The sequence below is a fragment of the Phodopus roborovskii genome, unplaced genomic scaffold (assembly GCF_943737965.1).
Source record: "Phodopus roborovskii unplaced genomic scaffold, PHOROB, whole genome shotgun sequence".
Lineage (NCBI taxonomy): Eukaryota > Metazoa > Chordata > Mammalia > Rodentia > Cricetidae > Phodopus > Phodopus roborovskii.
Window position 1 is genome coordinate 1,264,251 of NW_026125489.1, and position 21,657 is coordinate 1,285,907.

A 21,657-nucleotide genomic window follows, 5' to 3' on the forward strand; every position below is an offset into this window, starting at 1 on the left:
CTGTCCCTAGGGAATTAGCTTTGGGGAACAGACAGGCATGTGGAAAAGAGACACTTCCACCGGTTTTTGTTGTTGTTGTTCTAACGAGAGTTTATTAGGATGTACAAAAGACTCTGAAACAATAGTTCATTTTAGCTATAGGAAACATGGTGACAGATGCTACAGCAGAGAACCCAGGCACTTACAAAGGGACGGAACGAAGCATTACTATCATTTCAGGCACAAGGAATTCTCTCTCTCTCTCTCTCTCTCTCTCTCTCTGAGTACCACTGTGTCACCCTGGCTGGCTCAAAACTCAGAAAGATCCACCTTCCTCTTCAGTGCTGACATTAAAGTCACATACTACCTGCCTGGCTTTGCCAGATCTCTCTCTTTGCAGCTCTCTCTCTCTCTTTGCAGATCTCTCTCTCTCTCTCTCTCTCTCCTTTTCGTTCCTGCCTTCTCTCTTTCCCTCCCTGCCTTCCTTTCTTTATTTTTTGAGTCAGGGTTTCTCTGTGTAGCCCTGGCTGTCCTAGAACTTGGTTTGTAGACCAGGCGCACCTGCCTCTGCCTCCTGAGTGCTGGGATCAAAGGTTCATGTCACCACCACCTGGCTTTGCTGAATTTCTTAACTTCACCGGTGGGCTGGGGCCCTTTCTCGTATGGCTTCTGCTTTTAGCTCCCTGAGTTTCCTCCTCTTTGCGTGTCTTCCTTATCTACTTCCTTGGGTTTTGGTTTGTTCACTGTCCCCTCTCCCCACTGTTAACTCCTTCCGGAACAGGACTGTCACAGTATGGCTGGCTCGTGTTCACATGCCACTCAAGTCGTCCCACAGGCACACCTAAGAGCAGTGCAGCCGCTCCCCGGTCCCTGGATGTCCAGAGGCCTCTGATAAACCTTCAAGGGTCTGAGGTCCTTGCCTGGGTCACGCCTGAGGGACAGACGCTTTGCTTTCATGTTAAATAATGCACAAAAGAAGCAGTTACTACTTACTAGTAAGACAGCTCTTGCAGATGTCTCTCCGCTCAATTCTACTGAGTGCTAGAAGAAGAAATTCCCTCCGGGCAGTGGTGGTGCACACCTTTAATCCCAGCTCTCAGGAGGCAGAGAGGCAAGCAGATCTCTGTGAGTTCGAGGCCAGCCTGGTCTACAGAGCGAGTTCCAGGACAGCCCCCAAAGGTGAGGCTGCCTAATGCAGCAAAGCTTTACATCTTCCTAAGGGATCAGGGTTGCTGTGCAGGGGAAGGGTGAGCAGGGCTAGGAGGAACCCTATTTGCCAAGCCCGTCCTCAGGATAGAGTTCACATGGTGGGCTGAAGCAGACAGCTCTCAGCCTGTACAGGAAAAAATGAGATTTAGAATTGGAGTCAGGAGCGAAGAGAGAAGGAAAGGGTCAGTTAGAGCTGTAGTGACCAGAAGAGAGGACTTAAAGGACTTGAAGTATGGCTCAATGACATCATGATTACCTACCACAGCTGAGAGTTTGGGTTTGGCAAGACCCAGGATAGCAAGGCGGGAGGGAGGACAAAACTCCATCCATCTCTGTGCTCCCCACAAGGTCCAGCGATGGTTCACACCATTTGGCCTTACCAGTCACCAAACCATTAAAATCCTTCCATATTGAAAAGATACCACTGCCTTGGACCCTCTACCAATCTCTCAAATGTACTGGCTTGCCCTCAGGACCCCTGTGTCTCCCAGCATGCCAGGCAGACTCAGGATCCTAGCAATACTTCGGCCAGTGTCTGTTCTGACTATTTGGTGCAGCTTCAAGGCCATCTTATGCTTTTACCTCTTACTCCAAAGTTCATGGCTAACCCCGCTCAGAAGGCCTCATTCCCACTGCTGGAAGCAATGCTCTGGTATGGGAGGTAGGAAGGACAAAACGGGAATGTGGCTCTTAGTCATCAGAAGGAATCAAGGGTCCATCCACATCAAAATGGCTTTGGCAGGACATGTAGGCTTCATCTATGATGTTTTGGTCAGCCAACATCGGGTCACCGTGGGGCATGATGTCATCAATATTTATGGTGCTGAAGACTAGCACACAGAGAAAAAATGTCAGGCCCTGATCCAAGTTAGACAGGCACACTCTGGAGCTGAATGAACGAAGGAGGTCGCTTGCATGTCCTAACATCAGGAGTCACCGGGAAGTTAACCAGGGCCTTGGAGCTCCCCCTTTGGAAATGGGTCAGAGTGAGGTAGCTAAGGATGTCCCCTCTCCCCTTCTCACTTACTTTCCATATCCACCGTGTTCAGCTGCTGCAGATCATGAGGTAAGTCTGACTCTGGTGACAGCTCCGAGGCAGGTCCCGGGCCGGCCTCCAGCAATGTTTGTGTGGTCACACATGGTGTGGGCTTTGGTTCCAACCCTGTCCCCAGATCCAGCCCTTCCTTCATCAGCATCTGCAACTCCAGATCTTCTAATGTGGCTGGCATGAGCTCTGAAGTGAGCTCTGAGGGACCCAGCTCTGCTTCCGGTTCAAGCTCCGGAGGTTGCTGCAGCTCGTCCACCTGCCTAGGTAGACAAGGACAGACAATGGGACAAGACTCAGTGAGTGAAAAAAAAGTGAGTCATGTCAGAGCAAGCAGAGGCTGTGTTTCTGGTCTAAGAAGGTGGCAGGGAACTAGGTGTGTTTGCTCACACCTTTATCCAGCACTCAGGAGGCAGAGGCAGGGGAATCTCCGTGAGTTTGAGAACAGTCTGGTCTACATGGTGAGACCCCTGCCTGGGGTGTGGAGCCAAGATGCAACAGTCTAAAACCTTGGGCTTTATAATCAAGATTTTAAGATTTTTGTTATTATTCGTTCTTTCCTTGGGACAGGGTCTCGTGTAGCCCAGGCCAGCTCTTCAAATCTCTACAGAGCCAAGGCTAGCCTGGAACCTGTGCTCCTTCTGCCCTCTACTCCCCAAGTGCTGCAGTGCCTGCCTGGCCTTGAAATCAGGGCTCACCTGTACTAGCTAGGTGAACCGCAGATTACCATTTACAACTTTTTACGTTTATTATTCTTATTTCCTGTGTGCAAGCATTTGCCTGTTACCCACTCCAGTGGGTCCTCATAAGGGCTGAACAGGCAGGGTCCCATTACATGAGTGGCTACGGTCATGGCCACCAGGGAACACATATGTCGACAGCAGGAAAGATGGCCGCAGGAGACCATGAGGGGAGAGAGGTTGGTGAGCTGGGGTCGGCAGGCAGGGGCCCTTGAGTTTGTATCTCACCTGTTGGAGACCACAATGAGCCTGTGTTTCAGGTATTTCCTCCGCTCTTCAAAATTAACTGTGGGGACAGACAGCAGGTGGGAGGGATCAATGTGCTGGACACGCCCGGGTCAAGTTGCCCTAGAGCAGGACAGTCCTGACAAATGGACCTCCCAATTAAGGGGCATGCGCCGCCGAGGAGAAATGCGCCCTGTGTGTGTGTGTGGGGGGGGGCTGGATTTACCAGTATCTGAGGAACCTTTCACTCTAGGAGGGGCTATGCCAATGATCCCAACCTTTTTCGTGGTAGTAGTGCCCGAAAGCTTCATCCCGAGGGATTCTGGGATAGAGGAAGCGTAGTGGGTTCTCAGGGATGTTCTCCTCGGCAAGAACCTGGTAGTGGCGGATGATCTCCGTCAGTGCGAGTGACTGTAGCACTTCCTTGGTGTACGGCTGCACGGAGTAGATGAGCACTTTGTCTGAAAGACAGACTCGCACAAGTGGGCTTGAGGCGAGGCTGGCCCCAGTTTCCCCCCCGCCCCCGGCTACGATGGGATCCAGGCGGAGCCCCAGAAACCACGGGTAGGCAGAGAGGGTCAGAGGGGGTGGGGCGGGGTGCCTGGCGGAGAATAAAGACTGCAGGAATGGTCGAGGGGGTGTGTGAGTGTGAGGACGGTGCGGTGTGGGTGACAGGGTGTGTGTGTGGTGGGGGATGTGATTGCGTGTGTGACGTGTGTGATGGGGGAACGACAGGGTTGTGTGTGTGGTGTGCGTGTGATAGGAGTGTGTGAGGGGGAGGAGGGGAGATGTGGGGGGCGGGTACTGACGCGGGGGCGGGTACTGATGTGGGGGCGGGTACTGATGTGGGGGGTGTGGGGGCGGGTACTGATGTGGGGGGCGGGTACTAACGTGGGGGGTGTGGGGGGCGGGTACTGATGTGTGGGGGTGTGGGGGGCGGGTACTGATGTGTGGGGGGTGTGGGGGACGGGTACTGACGCGGGGGCGGGTACTGACGTGGGGGGGTGTGGGGGGGCGGGTACTGATGTGGGGGGCGGGTACTGATGTGGGGGGTGTGGGGGCGGGTACTGATGTGTGGGGGGTGTGGGGGGCGGGTACTGACGTGGGGGGCGGGTACTGACGTGGGGGGGTGTGGGGGCGGGTACTGATGTGTGGGGGTGTGGGGGCGGGTACTGACGCGGGGGCGGGTACTGACGTGGGGGGCGGGTACTGACGTGGGGGGCGGGTACTGATGTGGGGGGGTGTGGGGGGCGGGTACTGACGTGGGGGGTGTGGGGGCGGGTACTGACGTGGGGGCGGGTACTGATGTAGGGGGCGGGTACTGATGTGGGGGGTGTGGGGGGCGGGTACTGACGTGGGGGCGGGTACTGACGTGGGGGCGGGTACTGACGTGGGGGCGGGTACTGACGTGGGGGCGGGTACTGACGTGGGGGGCGGGTACTGACGTGGGGGGGTGTGGGGGGCGGGTACTGATGTGGGGGTGCGGGGGCGGGTACTGACGTGGGGGGATGTGGGGGCGGGTACTGACGCGGGGGCGGGTACTGACCATCGTCCTGGTGCTCCACCCATGAGCATGTGATGCCCCCCTCAGAAGTCTCACTGAAGCGCAGCAGAAAGGTCCCCGACACCATCTTCTTGAGCAGTCGCCGTTCCTGGCTTCGGCTCACAAAGCCCATGATAAGCCTGGAGCAGACACAGCACTGTGAGGCCCGCCCGCCTGTGCGGGGAGTGGGAAGGGGGTTCGGCCCGTTCTGTCCCCTTGACATTGCTCCTGCTGCAAGGGTTTGAAGAGGCGTGAGCACTCAGTGAGGGCACAATGATGAAAGCAAGAGGCGAGGGGTCACAGCTAAATGTGCCTGCCCACCTGAGTTCAGTGTGTCAGACACACACTCACACACACTCACATCCACACTCACGCACTCACACACACTCACACATCCACACACACATCCATACTCACACACACACTCACACTTGCTATATAAACCATGTTGGTCTTGAACTCACAGATCTACTTGACTCCTGAGAGCTGGGATTAAAATAGTAGACACTATGCCCCCGCTCTGTTTTATTTTTATGTATTGTGTATGTGTGAGTGTATATGTGTGTGTGTGTGTGAGAGTGTCATGTGAGTGTGGATGTATGAGTGTGTGTGTATGTGTGTGTGAGTGTGGATGTTTGAGTGTGTGTGTGCGTGAGTGTGTGCGCGTGTGAGTGTGGATGTTTGAGTGCGTGAGTGTGTGTGGGTGTGTGTGTGAGTGTGTGTGAGTGAATGTGTGAGTGTGGATGTTTGAGTGTGTGTGAGTGTGTGAGTGCATGAGTGTGGGTGTGTATGTGTGTAAGTGTGGGTGTAAGAGTGTGTGTATGAGTGCATGCGTGAGTGTGGATGTGTGAGTGTGTGTGTGCCTGAGTGTGGATGTTTGAGAGTGTATGTGTGAGTGTGTGTGTAAAAAACGACAAAGGCCAGGTGATGGGCAGTTGCCCAGGCCTGGGTCTATTCCCAATTCTGCCCATTGAGCAAGTTCCTAATTCTCCAAATGGGTCTCCTCACGAGACCGAAGGTGGAACCGTTCACCACCCAGTGTGGTTTTAAAGGACGGCATGAACATGAGCACACCCAGCAGGCTCTGCCACGCTGCAGACACTTGACACACAGAGGCCACAATTCCTAACGGGACCCCTCCCACCCGTGTTTGGTCCCTCCTGTGCCATAAGGGGGCGCACGAAGACCACTCCTGAGCCCATTGGGACAAAACCCTGGGCAGGAAGGCTGAGACGCCTTACCCATCCCTTACCCATCGTTCCAGAGCTCCTTCAGGTGGTCGTGGACCAGCTCCAGAATTTTGTCCAGCCATGTCCAGAAAGGGATCTTGCCAGGGGGGCTGTCTCTCTGAAGGAGGAATGGGAAGGCAGGAAGAGATTGGAGCTGCCCTTCGTGTAGGGAAGGGTCCAGGCAGGGCCAGTACTGGCCTGTGGCCTAGAGGGACACAGGCTGCTGGGAGTTACCTTAGTGAAATCCACCCAGGACAAGGACGCATCCTCCATCTTGCAGTTCTTCCCTGCGGGACAGTCACAGATGGTTTGGGTGACTGAAGGGGGCCGGGCCGGGCAGAGGGTAGGGCAAGCTAGGCTGGGGACAGGCTGAGGGCAAAGACGGCGGTACCAAAGAGCTTGTTCTTCAGCATGCCCAGCTGCTCCGAATTGAGGCCTCGGCCAACGTAGGAGGAGAACTGCCAACTGAGAACAGGCCCCAGCAAGCTCCAGGGGGCTTTAGGAGCCTGGCGGAAGAATTGCGGGTTCTGCGGGGCAGGGGAGGGGAGGGGAGGGGAGGTGAGATGGCTCCCAGCAGCCCTTCCCTCCAGGCCGCCCGCCCACCCCCTGCCCGCCACTCCTCTCTGCTCCTCAGGCCTCACCCTCCTACCTGGGGGGTTGGGCTGAGCATGTTGAACCAGAGAACTGAGGCCCAGGCGATGGAGAGCTGGTTCATGTTGGAAATGATCACCACTGGGAGAGTGTCCGTCTGGGAGAAAGACCGAAGTCATGGACGTCTGCCTCGGGGGGCCTGGGTGCCGCCTCCATGGGTGTGGCGGCGCCTCCCTCCCTCCCTCCCTCCCTCCCTCCCTCCCTCCACCGTGTGCCTTCGGAATCTGCCCACCCGTTCCCTGCTTTCCCTCGCTCACCTGCAGCTCCATCCTCATGCCCTGGTACACGTATCGCACCACGACGCTGATGACGTGTAACTCCTCCGTCACGGCCAGCGGCCCCTGCAGAGTCACCGCAGGGGTTAGAGGGCTCTTTGGCCATCACTGGCCTCAGCTCGCGGCTCTGGTGAGTCCCCGGCCTCACCTTATTGGTGCCTTTTCCCGGACCCACAGAGCGTTGCTCCACCAGCGTCTGTGAATGGGGGAGAATACAATGCCAGGAAGGGGACCCAGAGGCCAGGACCTGGAAATTAGTTGCCAATGCTATTAATCCTTCTTACCAAGAAGCCGAAGTCCCAAATTAACCCTTGCCTCTGGCCCTCCTCAGGGGTCAGGGTTTTTAGGTTTGAGGTCAGAATGTTGAACTTCCGGAAGCTGTTCCAGGGAAAAGGTAGATGGAGACAAAAAAGGCAAAGAGTAAGGTTGGTATCTGCTCCCCTCTCTCTCTCTCTCCTCTCTCTCCTCTCTCTCTCTCTCTCTCTCTCTCTCTCTCTGTGTGTGTGTGTGTGTGTGTGTGTGTGTGTGTGTGTGTGGCCCAGGCTGGCCTTGTATTCACAGTGATATTCTTGTCCCGGCCTCCTAAGTACTGAAGTTCCCAGATGTAACCCACCGTGCCGTACTCAGAGTTAGTTTTAGGAATCAGCAGGAAAGGGCCAGTGAGATGGCTCAACAAGTAGAGAGGCTTTCGGCCAAGCCTGATGACTTGACTTCAACCCCCCAGGACCACATGGTGGAAGGAAAGAACAGACTCCCACTAGCTGTCCTCTGATCTACACATATTTCCAAATTTCTCTCTCTTGATCGTGCACATGTACACACACACACTCGCTCTTTCCGTAACTAAAATTAAAAGAAAAATATACAACTTAGCAGGAAAACAAAAACCCCACTTCATTTCAGATTTCCCCTTCTCCTCCTGTCCACGGGCCACGCAAATCCCCTTCCTCCCATGGATTCCCACCAGGGTTGCCGAACGTGGCAGTGCAGGTCAAGGCATGCAGAATGCATGTGTGCATCAGGCACCTACCCTGGTAACTCTGAATTCCTGAAAAGGAAGAAAAAAAAACAATCACTGGTCCTGTGGGAGTGGGGGGGAGACAGCTCAGAAGCTGCCCTTCCCACCAGCCTCCACCTGGGGGGGTAAAGCAGTTAGGGACTTGGTCTGGGTGGTCAGGACAGGTTCTAGAGTTCGCTAACCACATGCCCTAGAGGAAGAGACACTGTGAGTTCGTGTCTTGTCAGACACGTTGGTAACGCCTGTCTGGTGGGGGTGTTAGCACAATAAGCCTGAGACAGGCTGCACCCTGCACCCTGGGTGCTCAGCGAGGGGGGCTGGGCTTTGTTGCTGTTGTTTAGGGTCGTGTGTGTGTGTGTGTGTGTGTGTGTGTGTGTGTGTGTTTTGTTGTTTTGAGACAGGGTTTCTCTGTGTAACAGCTCTGGCTGCCCTGGAACTCATTTTGTAGATGAGGCTGGCCTCGAACTCAGAGATCTCCCTGCCTCTGTCCCCTGCCTGCTGGGATTAAAGAATGCACATACTATCACTCCTGGCCTGAGGGAGGTGTTTTTACTTCTGCAAGGTAGACTAGAATGGACAGAAGGCACCCTGCGGGTCTGCCTATGCAGCGACCACCACCAGTACCAGCCTATTCCTACTGGGCATCTTAGTCAACTTACCTGTCAATGGAGACCTCTGCTTTGAGTGACTCATTGCCCTCCTGGAGTCTCACCAGCAGTCTGGGGGAAATAGGAGGTGGATGGGATATAGGGGTCAATCTCAAATTTTGTGGTTGTTTGTATTTTCAGACAGGGTTTCTCTGTGTAACAGTCCTGAAACTCGCTCTGTAGACCAGGCTGGCCTCAAACTCACAGAGATCAGCCCGCCTCTCTCTGCCTCCCAAGCCCTGGGGTTAGAGGCGGGCACCACCGCTGCCTGGCTTTCAAATTCTTGATTGGGTCAGTTGTGGAGAAAGGACTGTGTGTGAGGGGAAATTAGAAGGGAAAGGAGAAAATCAAGCAACCTTGTTCGGACAGTGAACTTGCTCCCAGTCTTCAGGATAAGGGGTCGATGGAGAGTTTGGGGCATGCAGGGCTGCGTTTCCACCACGAAGGACCTAAGGAAAGGAGAGAAGATAACAGTTCAGTGTCTGTAACAACAGTCACCCCGTGTTGCCTCCCTGTCCCTCCCCCCCAGGCCCCCCCCAGGCCACCGGACCTTTGCAGCAGGCGTTGTAGTAACTCTGTGACTTGGGCATTCTGCAGCTCCACCCCTTTGCTAAACATGTCCCCCTCATACTTAAGCATGTGACTCATTTCTTTTAGCTGTTTCAGCAGCTGCCGAAGATGGAACAAGACCTTTGCTCCGGCTGTCAACCTGGGTGACAGAGTCCAGGGAGAGAGGATGAGTTTCAAGGACCCCGCTGAGGTCCTGGGTGCCCTGCTCTCCTTCCCCCCCCCCTCCTTCCTTCCGTCCATCCTTCCTTCCTTTATTTATTGGTTTTTGGAGTCAGGGTTTCTCTGTATCACTTTTGAGCCTGTCCTGGAACTCACTCTGCAGACCAGGCTGGCCTCAAACTCACAAAGATCCGCCTGGCATGAGCCACTGACACCGAGCTGTACTCTCTCCTTCTAATGATGTAGAGGACTGCGGAACTGACTTGAGGGGCTGGAGAGATGGCTCAGCGCTTAAGAGCACCGGCTGCTCTTCCAGAGGACCCTGGTTCAATTCCCAGCACCCACACGGCGCGGCTGTCTGTAACTCCAGTTCCACGGGGCCTGACACCCTCCCCAGGCATACATGAGGCAAAGCACTAATGCATGTAAAACAAATTAATTAATTAATTAATTAATTAATTAAAGAAAACACTGACTTGACTAAAAAAGAACCCAGAGCCAGGTGAGCCACTGAGCCAGCCTGGGACACATGAGACCCTGTCATGGAATCCAGGAAGCATATGACAAACTTTCCAGCACACTTTTTTGTCCCCTAGACAGAGTTTCTCTGTATAGCCTAGGCTACCCTGGAGTTCTCTCTGTAGACCCGCCTGCCTCTGCCTCCGAGTGTTGGGATTAGAGGAGTGTGCCGCCCCACCACCACCCGCTGGGATCTGAACTCAGACCTTATGCTCCAACTGCAAGCTTGTTCCTCTAGGAGACATTTCCTCAGATACTGGTTTGTTTGTTTGTTTGTTTGTTTTCTGCGTGTGTCCTCAAGGCAGGGTCTATGTATACACTCCAGACCAGCCTGAACTCTGAGTTCTTGTGTGTTTCCTCCATAGAGCCTGGGTCCCTGGACCCCACCGGCAGCCACACTCAGCTCAGAGTCCTCTTTTTGTTCATTCTGCTGTTTGCTTTCCAAACCAGGGTTTCTCTATTTAGCCTTGGCTGTCCTGGAACCGTGAGGGCTAGACCTGGTGTGTGCCTGAGGAAGGGGAAGGAAATCTCTCCCTCTTACCATTGCTCCAGCTGTTCCAGCTGCAGCTCCGGCGGTGGGGCTCCAATGCAGGACCTCTGCTGCTGCACCTTCCACTCATCCAATTTTGGCAGCAGCAGATCGACCAGGGTGGTTAATCGGCCTACTAGTGCTCTGGAGGTATCCAGCACCTCCTAGCAAGGGGAAAATTGGAGTGCTAAGCACCTCTCACCAGCGCCTCATCAACCAGCTGACCAGAGAGGCCAGGCCCCCTTCCCCCCACACCCCTCTCCCTGCAGTCCCCTGCAGCCCTGTCTGTCAACCGCCTTCACCTTTCGCATCCTGTCCAGTTCGTTGACCGTTGTCTGTACGAGCTCCACCTGTTCCTTCTGATGCTTGTCGGAAGACTGTGTTTTCTCTGAAACGAAGAACCGAGAGTCAGCTCACAGCTTCCTTGCTCTTCCCTGGCCAGGGTCTCTATGACGGGTGGAGGGAGAGGCAGGGAGTACCAGGCAGAGTAGAGGCGCCTGGGACCCCACGGGCAAATTCTGAATGGAACAGAAGCCCACCCAACTGCCGTGGCAGTTTGACACAGAAGCCCTCCATCATTCACCAGCCAAGCTACTCCGTCCCCTACAACACACGCTGGACCTCTGTTTTGTGTGCTGACGGGACTGTTGACACTGACATGTATGGCTGTACGAACTGCTGCTCGCCAGAGCATTCAGTTTCTGTCATCATCCACTAGGCCCCCGAGATGGACCCTGGCTTTCTCCCACTTTGAGTGGACCTACTTTGAGTGAGAATTGTGTATCTGAAGCTGAAGACGTCATGCAGGTCTTTCAGTTGCCTGACGGATCTCACCAACATCTGTGGAGGAAATGGGACCCCAGTAAGTCTGCTTCTGCGGGGGCCAGAGGAACTGTACCCTCTCCGCCCTGACACTTGCCGCATCCACCAACCTCAATCACACCCTGCAAATCCAGGATCCGGGATTCAATCTCAAGCTGCTGGCTTCCCACTGTTGCTTCGGGGGCTGGCCTGGCTTGTACCTGAAACAAGAGGTTCTGAACATGTCTGAATCCTGACTTTCTTCTCTTTTCTGAGACAGGGTTTCACTATGTAGCCCTAGCTGTTCAGGAACTCGCTCTGGAGACCAGGCTGGCCTCGAACTCACAGGGCTCCGCCTGCCTCTGCCTCCCGAGTGCTGGGATTAAAGATGTGCACCCCCTCACCTTCCCAAGATGAACGATGACTTTTCCCTCCTAAAATCGGGACTGAAATTAAACTGCAGAATGGGGGGAGGTCCTGGTCGGAGACAAGTTCACTGAGTCCTTTGTTTCCATAGAGTCTTTCTATCCAGGAGCTTTCAACAATCCCCATATTGTTCTTACCTCCTGAGCCCTTTGAGCCAGATTCAAAATTCTTTTCTCTTCCAGGAGAAGGTTAAAGATCATCTCAGCCAGCTGGATAGGGCCCTTAGGAAAGGTCTAAGTGGGAAAAAAAACCAGAAGGATTGACCTATTTAACTACCTTAACAACCAGCCAGTCCAGACCCTGCTCTCAGTGTTCATCAGGGTCCCTGGCCACCTGTATCTACCTGTATCAGTCCTTTACTCTGCCAGTGATACCCCAAGCCCAGAGTCCCTCCCTTTGCATCTTTAGGAACAGTCCTGAACCCCAGCCCTTACCCTACACCCCATTAGCCCAGCTCTTCCTGGTACCTGGATGTCCCGGCTGAATTTTCGCAAGTTATGCTGCAATAAAAAGCAGTCCGGGTCTGAGCAATGGTCCCACTGGTTCAGCTGGTCCAGGATGTTGAAGTACAGCATATTGGCCTTGGAATGATCACTGCCTAGCACGGCCTCCCCCCTGAAGACCAGGCAAAAAAGGACTAAGACCTCAGTAAAGTTGTCGCTGCTGTGAGATCTCCCACCCCACCCAGGACCCTGTGGGCTGAACTCCCGAAGCCCTCACCAGTTCTGGTCTTCAATCCAGGCAGCCAAGTGCTGTCGGACAACCATTGGCAGGGTGCTTTGAGAGTAGAGCTGGTGCAGCTGGTCCAGAAATGGGCTGTCAATGTTCTGCAGCGTCTCCCACTGTGCCATCTGGAGTCTGAGTGGAAAGGATGTCGGTTCTCAACTCGACATTTTATGGAACCAAACCATCCATAGTCTCACGATGATTTATGAATCTATTGTCTGGCTTATAAACACGGACAGGCCGCGCGGTGGTGGCACATGCCTTTAGCCCCAGCGCTGGGGAAGTCAGGCTATGGGACATTTGTACATTGTAAATATGTATTACTCTCACTGGCTAATATAGAGGTGGCTGGCCTATAGCTAGGCAGGAGAGCCAGTCTAGGAGGGTGCTGGGCGGAAGGGCAGGGTCTGGGGAGCCACCAGCCAGATGCAGAGGAAACAAAATGAGGTAACAAGCCATGAGCCACGTGGCAGTAAGTAAAGGAATAGAAATGGGTTCGTTTAAAACATAAGAGCTAGGGGCTGGAGAGACGGCTCGGTGGTTAAGAGCACTGACTGCTCTTCCAGAGGGCCTGGGTTCAATTCCCAGCACCCACGTGGCAGCTCACAGCTGTCTGTAACTCCAGTTACAGGGGACCTGACACCTTCACACAGACATGCATGTAGGCAGAACACCAATGCACATTAAATTAAATAAATTATTTAAAAAAAAAAAACCCCTAAGAGCTAAAATGTAGTTAGTAAGAAGCCTAAGCTACGGGCCAAGCATTTATAGTTAATAACAAGCCTCTGTATGCTTAGGGAGCCGGCTAGAGAGACAGAACTGACTGTTGGGACAGGAAAAACTCTAACTACACTGGACATGAGACCTTGCCTCAAAAAAAAAAATTGTGTAAGGGTTGTTTACGTATACATTATTCAACTTAACAAATAATATTTCCACTATCTAATGCCATCTAGGCCATCCAGTTATGAGTTATGACTCGGGCAATCCCTAGTCTTCTCTCTCTCCTTCTCTGTCTCCTCTCTCTTTTATACAGTGTTCTGCCTGCACGTGTCCCTGCAGGCCAGAAGAGGGCGCCAGATCTCATTACAAATGGCTGGGAGCCACCGCGTGGTTTCTGGGACTTGAACTCAGAACCTCTGGAAAAGCAGCCAGTGAGTGCTCTTAACAGCTGAGCCACCTCTCCAGTCCCTTACTGCCTTCTCTTACCTATTATGGGAATTAAAAGTTACTCATCTGCTCCCACCAGCTGCCCAAGGAACCTCTCTGATGATGGGCTATGAGGATAACAGAATATCATTAGGAATCATTTCACTGAATTTTTTTTTTTTTAAGAGCTTGGGGAACCCTGAAAGAGGGGGAGGAAGAATTGTAGGAGCCAGAGGTGGTAAAATGACACTGAAGAGGTAATCACGGAGCCTGCATGGGTTACCCTAGGTCCTTCCCATACATGCTGGGGTTCTTCCGGAACTCCTAGCAGTGGGAGTGGGGCTGTCTCTGACTCTTTTGCCTGCTCTTGGGGCCCTTTTCCTCTTACTTGGTTGTCTCTACCAGGCTGCCTTGTCCATCCTTGACATGACCGTTTGTGGCTAGTCTCATTGCCTCTTGTTATGTAGGGTTCTGTGCACTGGGAGCCCTGCTTCTTTCTGAAGGGAAACAGAGGAACAGTGGATCTGGGGGCAAAGTGGGGAGCAGTGTGGGGAGAGGGGCTGCAGTCAGGCTACGTTATATGAGCAACAAACACTCCCGTGTTTTTCGAAGTCACATGATTCTACTACACAGCAAACAAAACATCTAGGGTCTGTGAGCTGGCTTTCTTCCCCTGAAGTAGGAATAGGGAAGGGAAGAGATTGGACAGGAGATACAACTTTTCTTAATTCACAAACAAAGGAAACATTAGTGTGTGTGTGTGTGTGTGTGTGTGTGTGTGTGTGTGTGTGGCTGGGATTGAGTCAGGAAGGGCTGCAGACCAGAACAGGACTTCAGACTCCCTGGAGTTTAACTTTGAGGGTATTGTGAGTCTCCCAGTTTGGGCTCCGAGAACTGAACCCCAGTCCCCTGCAAGGGCAGTGAGCTAACTTTTCCTCATTTTAGCCTTCCATCAATAATCCTTGGCTGATCCTTGCTGGAGACCAAGCCTCTCTTGTACTCTGTGAATGTTCTAGATGAACTACATCATCAGATGGGCATTTGACTTTTTTTCTTCTTGTTTTTTCAAGACTGGATTTCTCTGTGTAGCCCTGGCTGTACTGGAACTCCCTCTGTAGACCAGGCTGGCCTCAAACTCACAGAGATCGCCTGCTTCTGCCTCCAGAGTGCTGGGATCAAAAGTGTGCACCACCACCTGGCCTGGATTGCTTTTAAGAAACAAGAAACAAAAACTTTGCTGGGTGGTGATGGTGCACACCTTTAGTCCCAGCACTTGGGCACCCGGGAGGCAGAGGCAGGCGGAGCGGGCCCCAGGGACACAACAAAAACTTCATTTTAAAGACAAGATCCTAGTTCTTCAGGAATTAAAGGTCTAGTAACAAAGCTAGGGAACAGGTAAACTCTGAGATTTAAATAAGAAATCAAAACATAAGGGAAAAAAAGTTGTTGGATGTGGTGTTACACACCTTGAATCTCAGCACTGGGGAGGCAGAGGCCCAGCCTGGTCTACATAGCAAGTTCCAGGACAGGCAGGGCTACACAGAGAAACCTTGCCTCAAAAGGAACAAGTAAAACAGTCTTCCTAAGTGGATTGTACTGTGGTTATGGAAGCTGTAACCTCTCAAACACCAATTCTGCACTAAATAAAATTTTCTGAAACAAACTAGACTTTGTAAGTAACCTTAAGCAAACAGTTTCACCTTCCAGGACTTCAATATATATATATATGTTTGTATGTATATATGTGTCTATGCATATATACATAACAAATAAGGATGTCCATGTTTTCATTTATTTATTAATTCATTTGTTTATTTTGGTGAGGATAAAAAAAATTATGCAAAGGGGTTGGAAAGAAAGATGATGGCTCGGCAGTTAAGAGCACTGGTTGCTGCTCTTCCAGAAGCCCCCACTGGGTTCGACTCCCAGCACCCACAGGGCAGCTCATGACCAGCACTCCAGTCTCAGGTCTGGCGATCTCTTCTGACCAACACAAGCATTGCACGCATGTGGCACACAGAGAAAGCATACTTAGAAATGAAATAATAAATAAACAGACAGATAACGCAGGGGTTAAAGCTTTGGCTTGTGACAGGGGACAAATGCTGCATGCCGAGCTTCAGGGGTTGCAGAGGAGTTTTGAAGGAAGTCGACAGGGCTGAGAAGTAGAGCAAAGCGGGGGTGTGACATCCCGGACAGGGGCATCACCGGGGGAGTAGCCTTCCCCGGATCGAACTCGCGCCTCCCTGCTGCGCACACGCTCTCGGGGCCTGTACCTTCTGAGGCTCCGGTGCCGTTCCTCCCAGTGCCTCCCGCGGCAACGTCCACTCCTCCGGGCGGCTCAAGAACCCCACCCCGCCCCCGACTTCGGCGGACCAGGACCACGATCACCGGGCGAGCGAAACGGATCCGCCTTTCCGGGCTCTCACCGGGGCGACCCTAGGCTCGCTCACGTCCTTCCCACGTAACGCCCTCATTGGCGGAGCCCTGACCCCGCCCACCGCTGGGCTGGGCGAGCTGCTCGAAACCACACCGCCGACCTCCGTGATTGGCGGAGAGGCTCCCGTTAGTGCCCGCCCCCTCTCACCCGTCCCAGTCCCCAGAGGGGCGGAGCCCAACTAAAGTCAAACCCAAGATAAAGCAGCTGACTTTCCCGAACCTGCACTCCCAGGAAAAAGAAACGAAACCAGAGTGTGCAGAGGCACCAAGGGCTCCGCAGAAGGGGTGCGACTTGCATTTCGACCATTGAGGAAGAGAGGGAGGGAGGGAGGGAGGGAGGGAGGGAGGGAGGGAGGGAGGGAGGGAGGGAAGAGCCGATACCATGGGTTCGTGTTACCGGTTTTTAATTTCTACAACCACTTGTACAGATGAACTCACTGCTCCCTCACTAGAAACGTAAAAACCGAGTTTCCAGAAAGAAATGACTGGCAAGTGATGGCAATACTCCAAACCCATCCATCCGTCCATCATCCATCCTCCTTCCCCTTGCCAGAATTTCCCATTTATTTGTTGCTCTGTTACTACCTCTTATATGCCCAGACACCGAAGTTCTTGACCAAAGTTTGGTCCCAGTAAGAGGATGTACTTTCAACTTCTGACACCAAATCAGCCATGGTTGTTTCTTGGAAGTCATTGCCTTCTGGGGTTCCGTCCTTCGTGGTCTCCGGCTGAGGGGTGTTCACCTCTTTCTCACCATAATAATATCGGATCAGCTGCTGCACCCCAGCCTTCATGGCTGGCTTAAGAGCACCACTGATCACCACAGCAGCTGGGCCCCCTGACACACCCATCATGGCCATCAAAAGGTCATAACCCAGATCTATGGCCCCATCTTCGCCTCGCTCCTTGGCCTTGTCAGAGCAGTTCTGAATGGCGTAATACAAAGCTGTGCCTAGGTTGTAGTAGGTCCCCACGGCCGGCAGCAGCCCGACCACATTGTGCACTCTCTGCTCCTGCTCGTTGTCACAGACCGAGTTAGAGATGGAGCGTGGGACCCTCTTTTGACCTGGCTGTTCCCAGGCCAAGAGCTGCAGAGCAGAGGACAGGGCGTCCACCGACACTTGCCGGTCTGCGCGGCGTCCACCTTTCTGGAGCTCTTGGAGATGGTGGATGAGGGCCTGTGTAGCCTCCACACCTCCCAGGCGGTAAAGCTGAAGCTGCAGGCCCCAGACGTCAGCCTGGCAGCCAGCTTCCTCCAGAGCATTCCTCAGAGCCAGGCCTACCAGGAACTGGTGGAGAGGGGGCATCTGAGTGAAGCCAGGCAGGGACTTTGGGAGCAGGCCCCGGCAGGACGAGGGATCTGGAGATGGCAACTGGTATGCCAGCGCCGGCGGAGGGAGCGCCGTAGAGGGACTTGCTGGCTCTCTGTGTGGAATGGCATCCACAGGACACTGCAGCAGACAGCAAAGCAGCTGAGTTGTTATCACCGTGAGTCCGAGGCTACGCATGTCTGGAGCAGAGAACCCTGGAAAAGGGAGAACCCCAAAACATGCAAACCATTTCGCTGAAGGTGATAGCCTTAAAGGAGGCCCAAGATTCCCCCGGCACCCATCACCTACCTCCGACCTTTTGCTCTTTTTAGTAAAGGGGTAGGATATGGGAAACGCAATGCGATTTCACTATGGCCTCTGTCATTTCTAGGTCACAGGAACCTCCCTGTTTTGTCCCCACCACTTATGGGAGACCCGGATTACCATACAGTCCAGTCATGGAGAAGTACAACCACTTGGGTGGGGTTGGTAGCGCCTCTGTTCCACCCGGTTCTCTGTCCCCTGAAGAGAGGAGATATTTGAGGCCCTTGCGTCAGTCCCTAGGGGGCAGATGAGGTTCCCAGTGTTGACATTGGCCAGGGCCTTTGCAAATAAGCAGGGATAGGAAGGTTCAACAGCGAAACCAGCTGCATTAACCAGGACATCGATCGATCTTACCCTCAGGAAGGCCGCCTGGCGCTGATGCAGGATGGATGAGGGCAGAGTATATGCAGGTGCGCTTGGAGCCGGAGGAAATGGTCAGTGGTGCCGTGGTCAGGTGACTGCTGGGCTGTGTCGGTAGGCACCAGGTGGTCCTCAGTTGCACAGGCAGGCACATCTTCACCCATATCCTTTTTTGGTCTTTTTTGTAAAGATCTGTGTTTTGTTTTTAATTTTATGTGTATGAGTGTTTTTCGGGTACGGAACTGGAGTTACAGATGTTTGTAAGCTGCTGTGTGGGTGTTGGAACTGAACCTTGGTTTTGTGCATAGCGGCACGTGCTCTTAACCAATGACCCATCTCTCCAGCCTTTTCACCCATATCATAGAGTCGTGAGTCCAGCGAGGCAGACCACGGTAGTGCACATCTCTGAGTTCCAGGCCTGGTCTACAGAGTAAGTTCCAGGACAGCCAGGGCTACACAAAGAAACCCTGTCCAGAAAAAAAAAAAAAAATACATATTGAGAAAAAAAAAGTTATGGGAGAGCTCCCCTAGTTTGAGGGGAAAGATAGAAGCAGGTAGAATAATCATCCCATTTGCCACGGTCTCTTCATGATCCGATGAGTATCGTTTTTAATCCCACCTTTTCCCTACCGCGACATTAGGAGGCCTGAATGTTATGGTTACAAAAGTGAAGGATCTGGTAGTTACCGATATTTACTGACTCTTCCTGGAGCCGACTCTGTCTCCCTCACCTTTGTCCCATGCTGACAAAGTGGTTTTTCGCCTTCTGATGCCTGTCCCTCCTACCCTATGTCCTGGTCCCAAGGTTTTGCCCTAGACCTAGAGATGAAACGAGAGAGTTTCTTAGCATCTTTCAGAGAAGGTGATATGTCCCTCACTTCTGGCACACCAGAGGACGGCATCCAGGGTCCTATCTCTATTAATTTTTTGTTTGTTTTGTTTCTCTGTGTGTCTCTCGCTGCCCTGGAACTAGGTCTGTGGACCAAGCTACCCTCAAACTCACAGAGATCCTCCTGCTTCTGCTTCCCAAGTGCTGGGATTAAAGGCCTGAGCCATCACTGCCCAGGATACCATTTTTTTTTGGTCATTGAATTGCAGGTTCTATCTAAGACTTAAAAATGGCATAAGCTAGCAACAAAAATGTAGAAGAGTATTTATTTAAAACATTTTATGACTAAAATATTAGTCAAAAAGAACTAGTGGGTCTGGAGAGGTAGCTCTGTGGTTAAGAGTACTGACTGCTCTTCCAGAGGACCTGGGTTCAATTCCCAGCAACCACATGACAGCTCACAAGTGTCTGTAACTCCAGTTCCAGGGGATCTGAAACCCTCACACCAAAAATAAATAAATAAATAAATAAATAAATAAAGGTTGGGCTTGGTGGCACACACCTGATTTCCCAGCACTCAGGGGGCAGAGGCAAGAGGAACCACAGTATGCCCAAGCCTAGACTGGTCAACTTAGAAAGTTCTAGGCTAACCATGGAGGTGACAGAATGAGGCTCTGTCTCAAACAAACAAACAAACAACAACAACAACAAAATCAGAGCTGGCAATTCAGCAAGAGGACCACTAGTTTGAGGCCAGCCTGGACTGCACGAGAGAGAGTATAAAAAGCAAACAAATATACAAACCTGGTAAATTTCCCAATTCTGCTCATGAAAATAACCTTAATTAAACTCAGTTGGTCACAAAAGGAAACAAAACAAAAAAACAAAAAACAAAACAAAACAAAACAAAAAAAAAAACTGGCCATGGTGGTATACATCTTTAATCCCAGTATTTAGGAGTCAGATGTAGTTGGATTTCTGTTCTATATAGTGAGGTCCAGGTCAGCCAGGGCTACCTAGTGAGATCCTGTCTCCAAAAAAAGGAAGGAAGGAAGGAAGGAAGGAAGGAAGGAAGGAAGGAAGGAAGGGCAGTGGTGGCTCACGCCTTTGATCCCAGCACTTGAGAGGCAGAGACAAGTGGATCTCCATGACTTGGAGGCTACCAAGGTCTACGCATTGAATTCTAGGACAGCAAGGGCCATGTAGGTGGACTCTGTCTTGGCTCTCCCCCCAGAAAAAGGACTTGGTTTGCACCATCATCCCTATAATTTTCCTTCTCCCTCCCATCCTCCCCTTCGCCTCCCTCTCCTCTTCCTCCTCTTTTACTCCATTGTTGCAGTAGTCATCTCTGGAGACAAGAGCTTGCTCTGGAGTCCACAGATACTTGCCCTGGTGGTACTGATGCTCCTGCGTTCGAGCATTGCAGGCACACACTGTTTCTATTTCCTGCAGACCATTTTATTATTATTTTCTTTAAATTAAGTTTAATGCTTCCTTTTTGATAAAAAAAAAAAAAAAAAAAAAAAAAAAAAAGCACAATTCCTTGCCTTTAATCCCTCCCAGAACTCAGGAGGCAGAGGCAGGAGGTTCTCAGTGAGTTTGAGGCCAGCCTGGTCTACAGAGTGAGGTCCAGGTTCCAGGACTGTTACATAGAGAAACGCTGTCTTGAAAGAAAAAATTACACAATTCCTAGAAGAAAGAACAAGGAAGAATGTTCACACATGCCATGTCTTCCCCTGAGGAGGTACAGGTTCCAGCCAGAATGATTCTGCAGAAATTCGAGGCCAGTCTGGGCTAGGGTGGAGAATCCATCTCAAAAGCAAAACAAAAAACATAGAACACCTGGGAAAGATTATACCCATAAGCAGTACAAGGAAGGAAGTAATACCAGAGTAGAAATAGAAGGTAGAAAACAATAGATAACAATCAGTGAAACTAAAATGTTACTCTTTAAAAAGTTGAACAAAATCAACACATTGTTATCTGCCTGACCAGGAAGAGAAAGAGAGAATATTCGAAAGACTTAAATCAGGAATGAAAGCAGAGTCATTGTTGCCTATTTTACTAAAATTAAAATTATAAGAGCTGGGCAATGGTGGCATTCACCTTTGATCCCAGCACTCGGGAGGCAGAGGCAGGCAGATCTCTGCGAGTTCAAGGCCAGCCTGGTCTGCAGAGTGAGTTCTAGGACAGCCAGGGCTACATAGAGAAACCCTGTCTCAAAAAAACCCAAATAAACAAAACTTTTAAAAGTAAGGATAACCTCTCTCAGCAGGTCTTTTATTACTCCAGGGCCTACTCAGTCTGGTTGAGAGAAACACATTTATCTACCCAAATCAAAATGTCAATACAAGCTGGGCATTGGTGATGCACACCTTTGATCCCAGCACTCGGGAGGCAGAGGCAGGTGGATCTCTGTGAGTCCGAGGCCAGCCTGGTCTACAGAGCCAGTTCCGGGACAGGCTCCAAAGCTATAGAGAAACCCTGTCTGTGGAAGGGATTTCAGGATGATTTAAGCCACTCCATCAGCTATCAAAGCAGATCCTGGGGTTATTGCTCTAGAGAGCAGCCTCAGATACCAAAGAGGAACAAGGAGCCCAAGTAGATGGATGCAGCCTAAGCCCATCGGCAGAATCTGCCGGACTCTGATTACTGTATTTAAAAAGGACCCTGAGTTCTGGCTCCTCTGAGTCCTATGCCTAGGGCTCTCAAGCTAATAACGGTTGCCTTCTCCCTTTCATTTCTGTCCTGAAACCAGGCAAGGACTTCCTAGTCTCACTTCACCTGGCTGTTGTACAAATGATTCTAGGGTTATTCTGTGTGTGTGTGTGTGTGTGTGTGTGTGTGTGTGTGTGTGTGTGTGTTAAAAACAGGAAGTAAAACTTAGCTAAGCAATCCAAAGAAAAGTAACCAGTTTATCTCTCGGCTAAAATCCAGAAACATTCTTGGGAC

General features: G+C 51.8%; 2 protein-coding genes across 3 annotated transcripts; both read right to left on the bottom strand.

Annotated features, from left to right (window-relative positions):
- Positions 1–50: 50 nt before the first annotated feature.
- Stat2 (signal transducer and activator of transcription 2) lies at positions 51–15,814 on the bottom strand. Its single transcript, XM_051176071.1, has 24 exons — positions 15,720–15,814; positions 12,286–12,423; positions 12,033–12,180; positions 11,703–11,798; positions 11,271–11,360; positions 11,103–11,178; positions 10,641–10,726; positions 10,351–10,502; positions 9,112–9,270; positions 8,918–9,010; positions 8,574–8,633; positions 7,927–7,944; positions 7,181–7,274; positions 7,045–7,092; positions 6,879–6,962; positions 6,620–6,718; positions 6,362–6,497; positions 6,205–6,257; positions 5,994–6,088; positions 4,745–4,881; positions 3,477–3,659; positions 3,202–3,259; positions 2,216–2,496; positions 51–2,018 (listed from the first exon to the last, which is right to left on the bottom strand). The coding sequence occupies exons 2-24, from the start codon at positions 12,414–12,416 to the stop codon at positions 1,879–1,881; spliced, it is 2,517 nt and encodes an 838-aa protein (XP_051032028.1). The 5' UTR covers positions 12,417–12,423; positions 15,720–15,814; the 3' UTR covers positions 51–1,878.
- Positions 15,815–16,275: 461 nt separating this feature from the next.
- On the bottom strand, positions 16,276–17,854 carry Apof (apolipoprotein F). Of its 2 annotated transcripts, none has more exons than XM_051176337.1 (2): positions 17,637–17,854; positions 16,276–17,407 (listed from the first exon to the last, which is right to left on the bottom strand). In XM_051176337.1, the coding sequence occupies exons 1-2, from the start codon at positions 17,650–17,652 to the stop codon at positions 16,464–16,466; spliced, it is 960 nt and encodes a 319-aa protein (XP_051032294.1). In that variant the 5' UTR covers positions 17,653–17,854; the 3' UTR covers positions 16,276–16,463. The 2 variants fall into 2 exon arrangements, with proteins under 2 accessions (XP_051032294.1, XP_051032295.1); XM_051176338.1 differs by having other exon boundaries at positions 17,502–17,662.
- Positions 17,855–21,657: the final 3,803 nt, after the last annotated feature.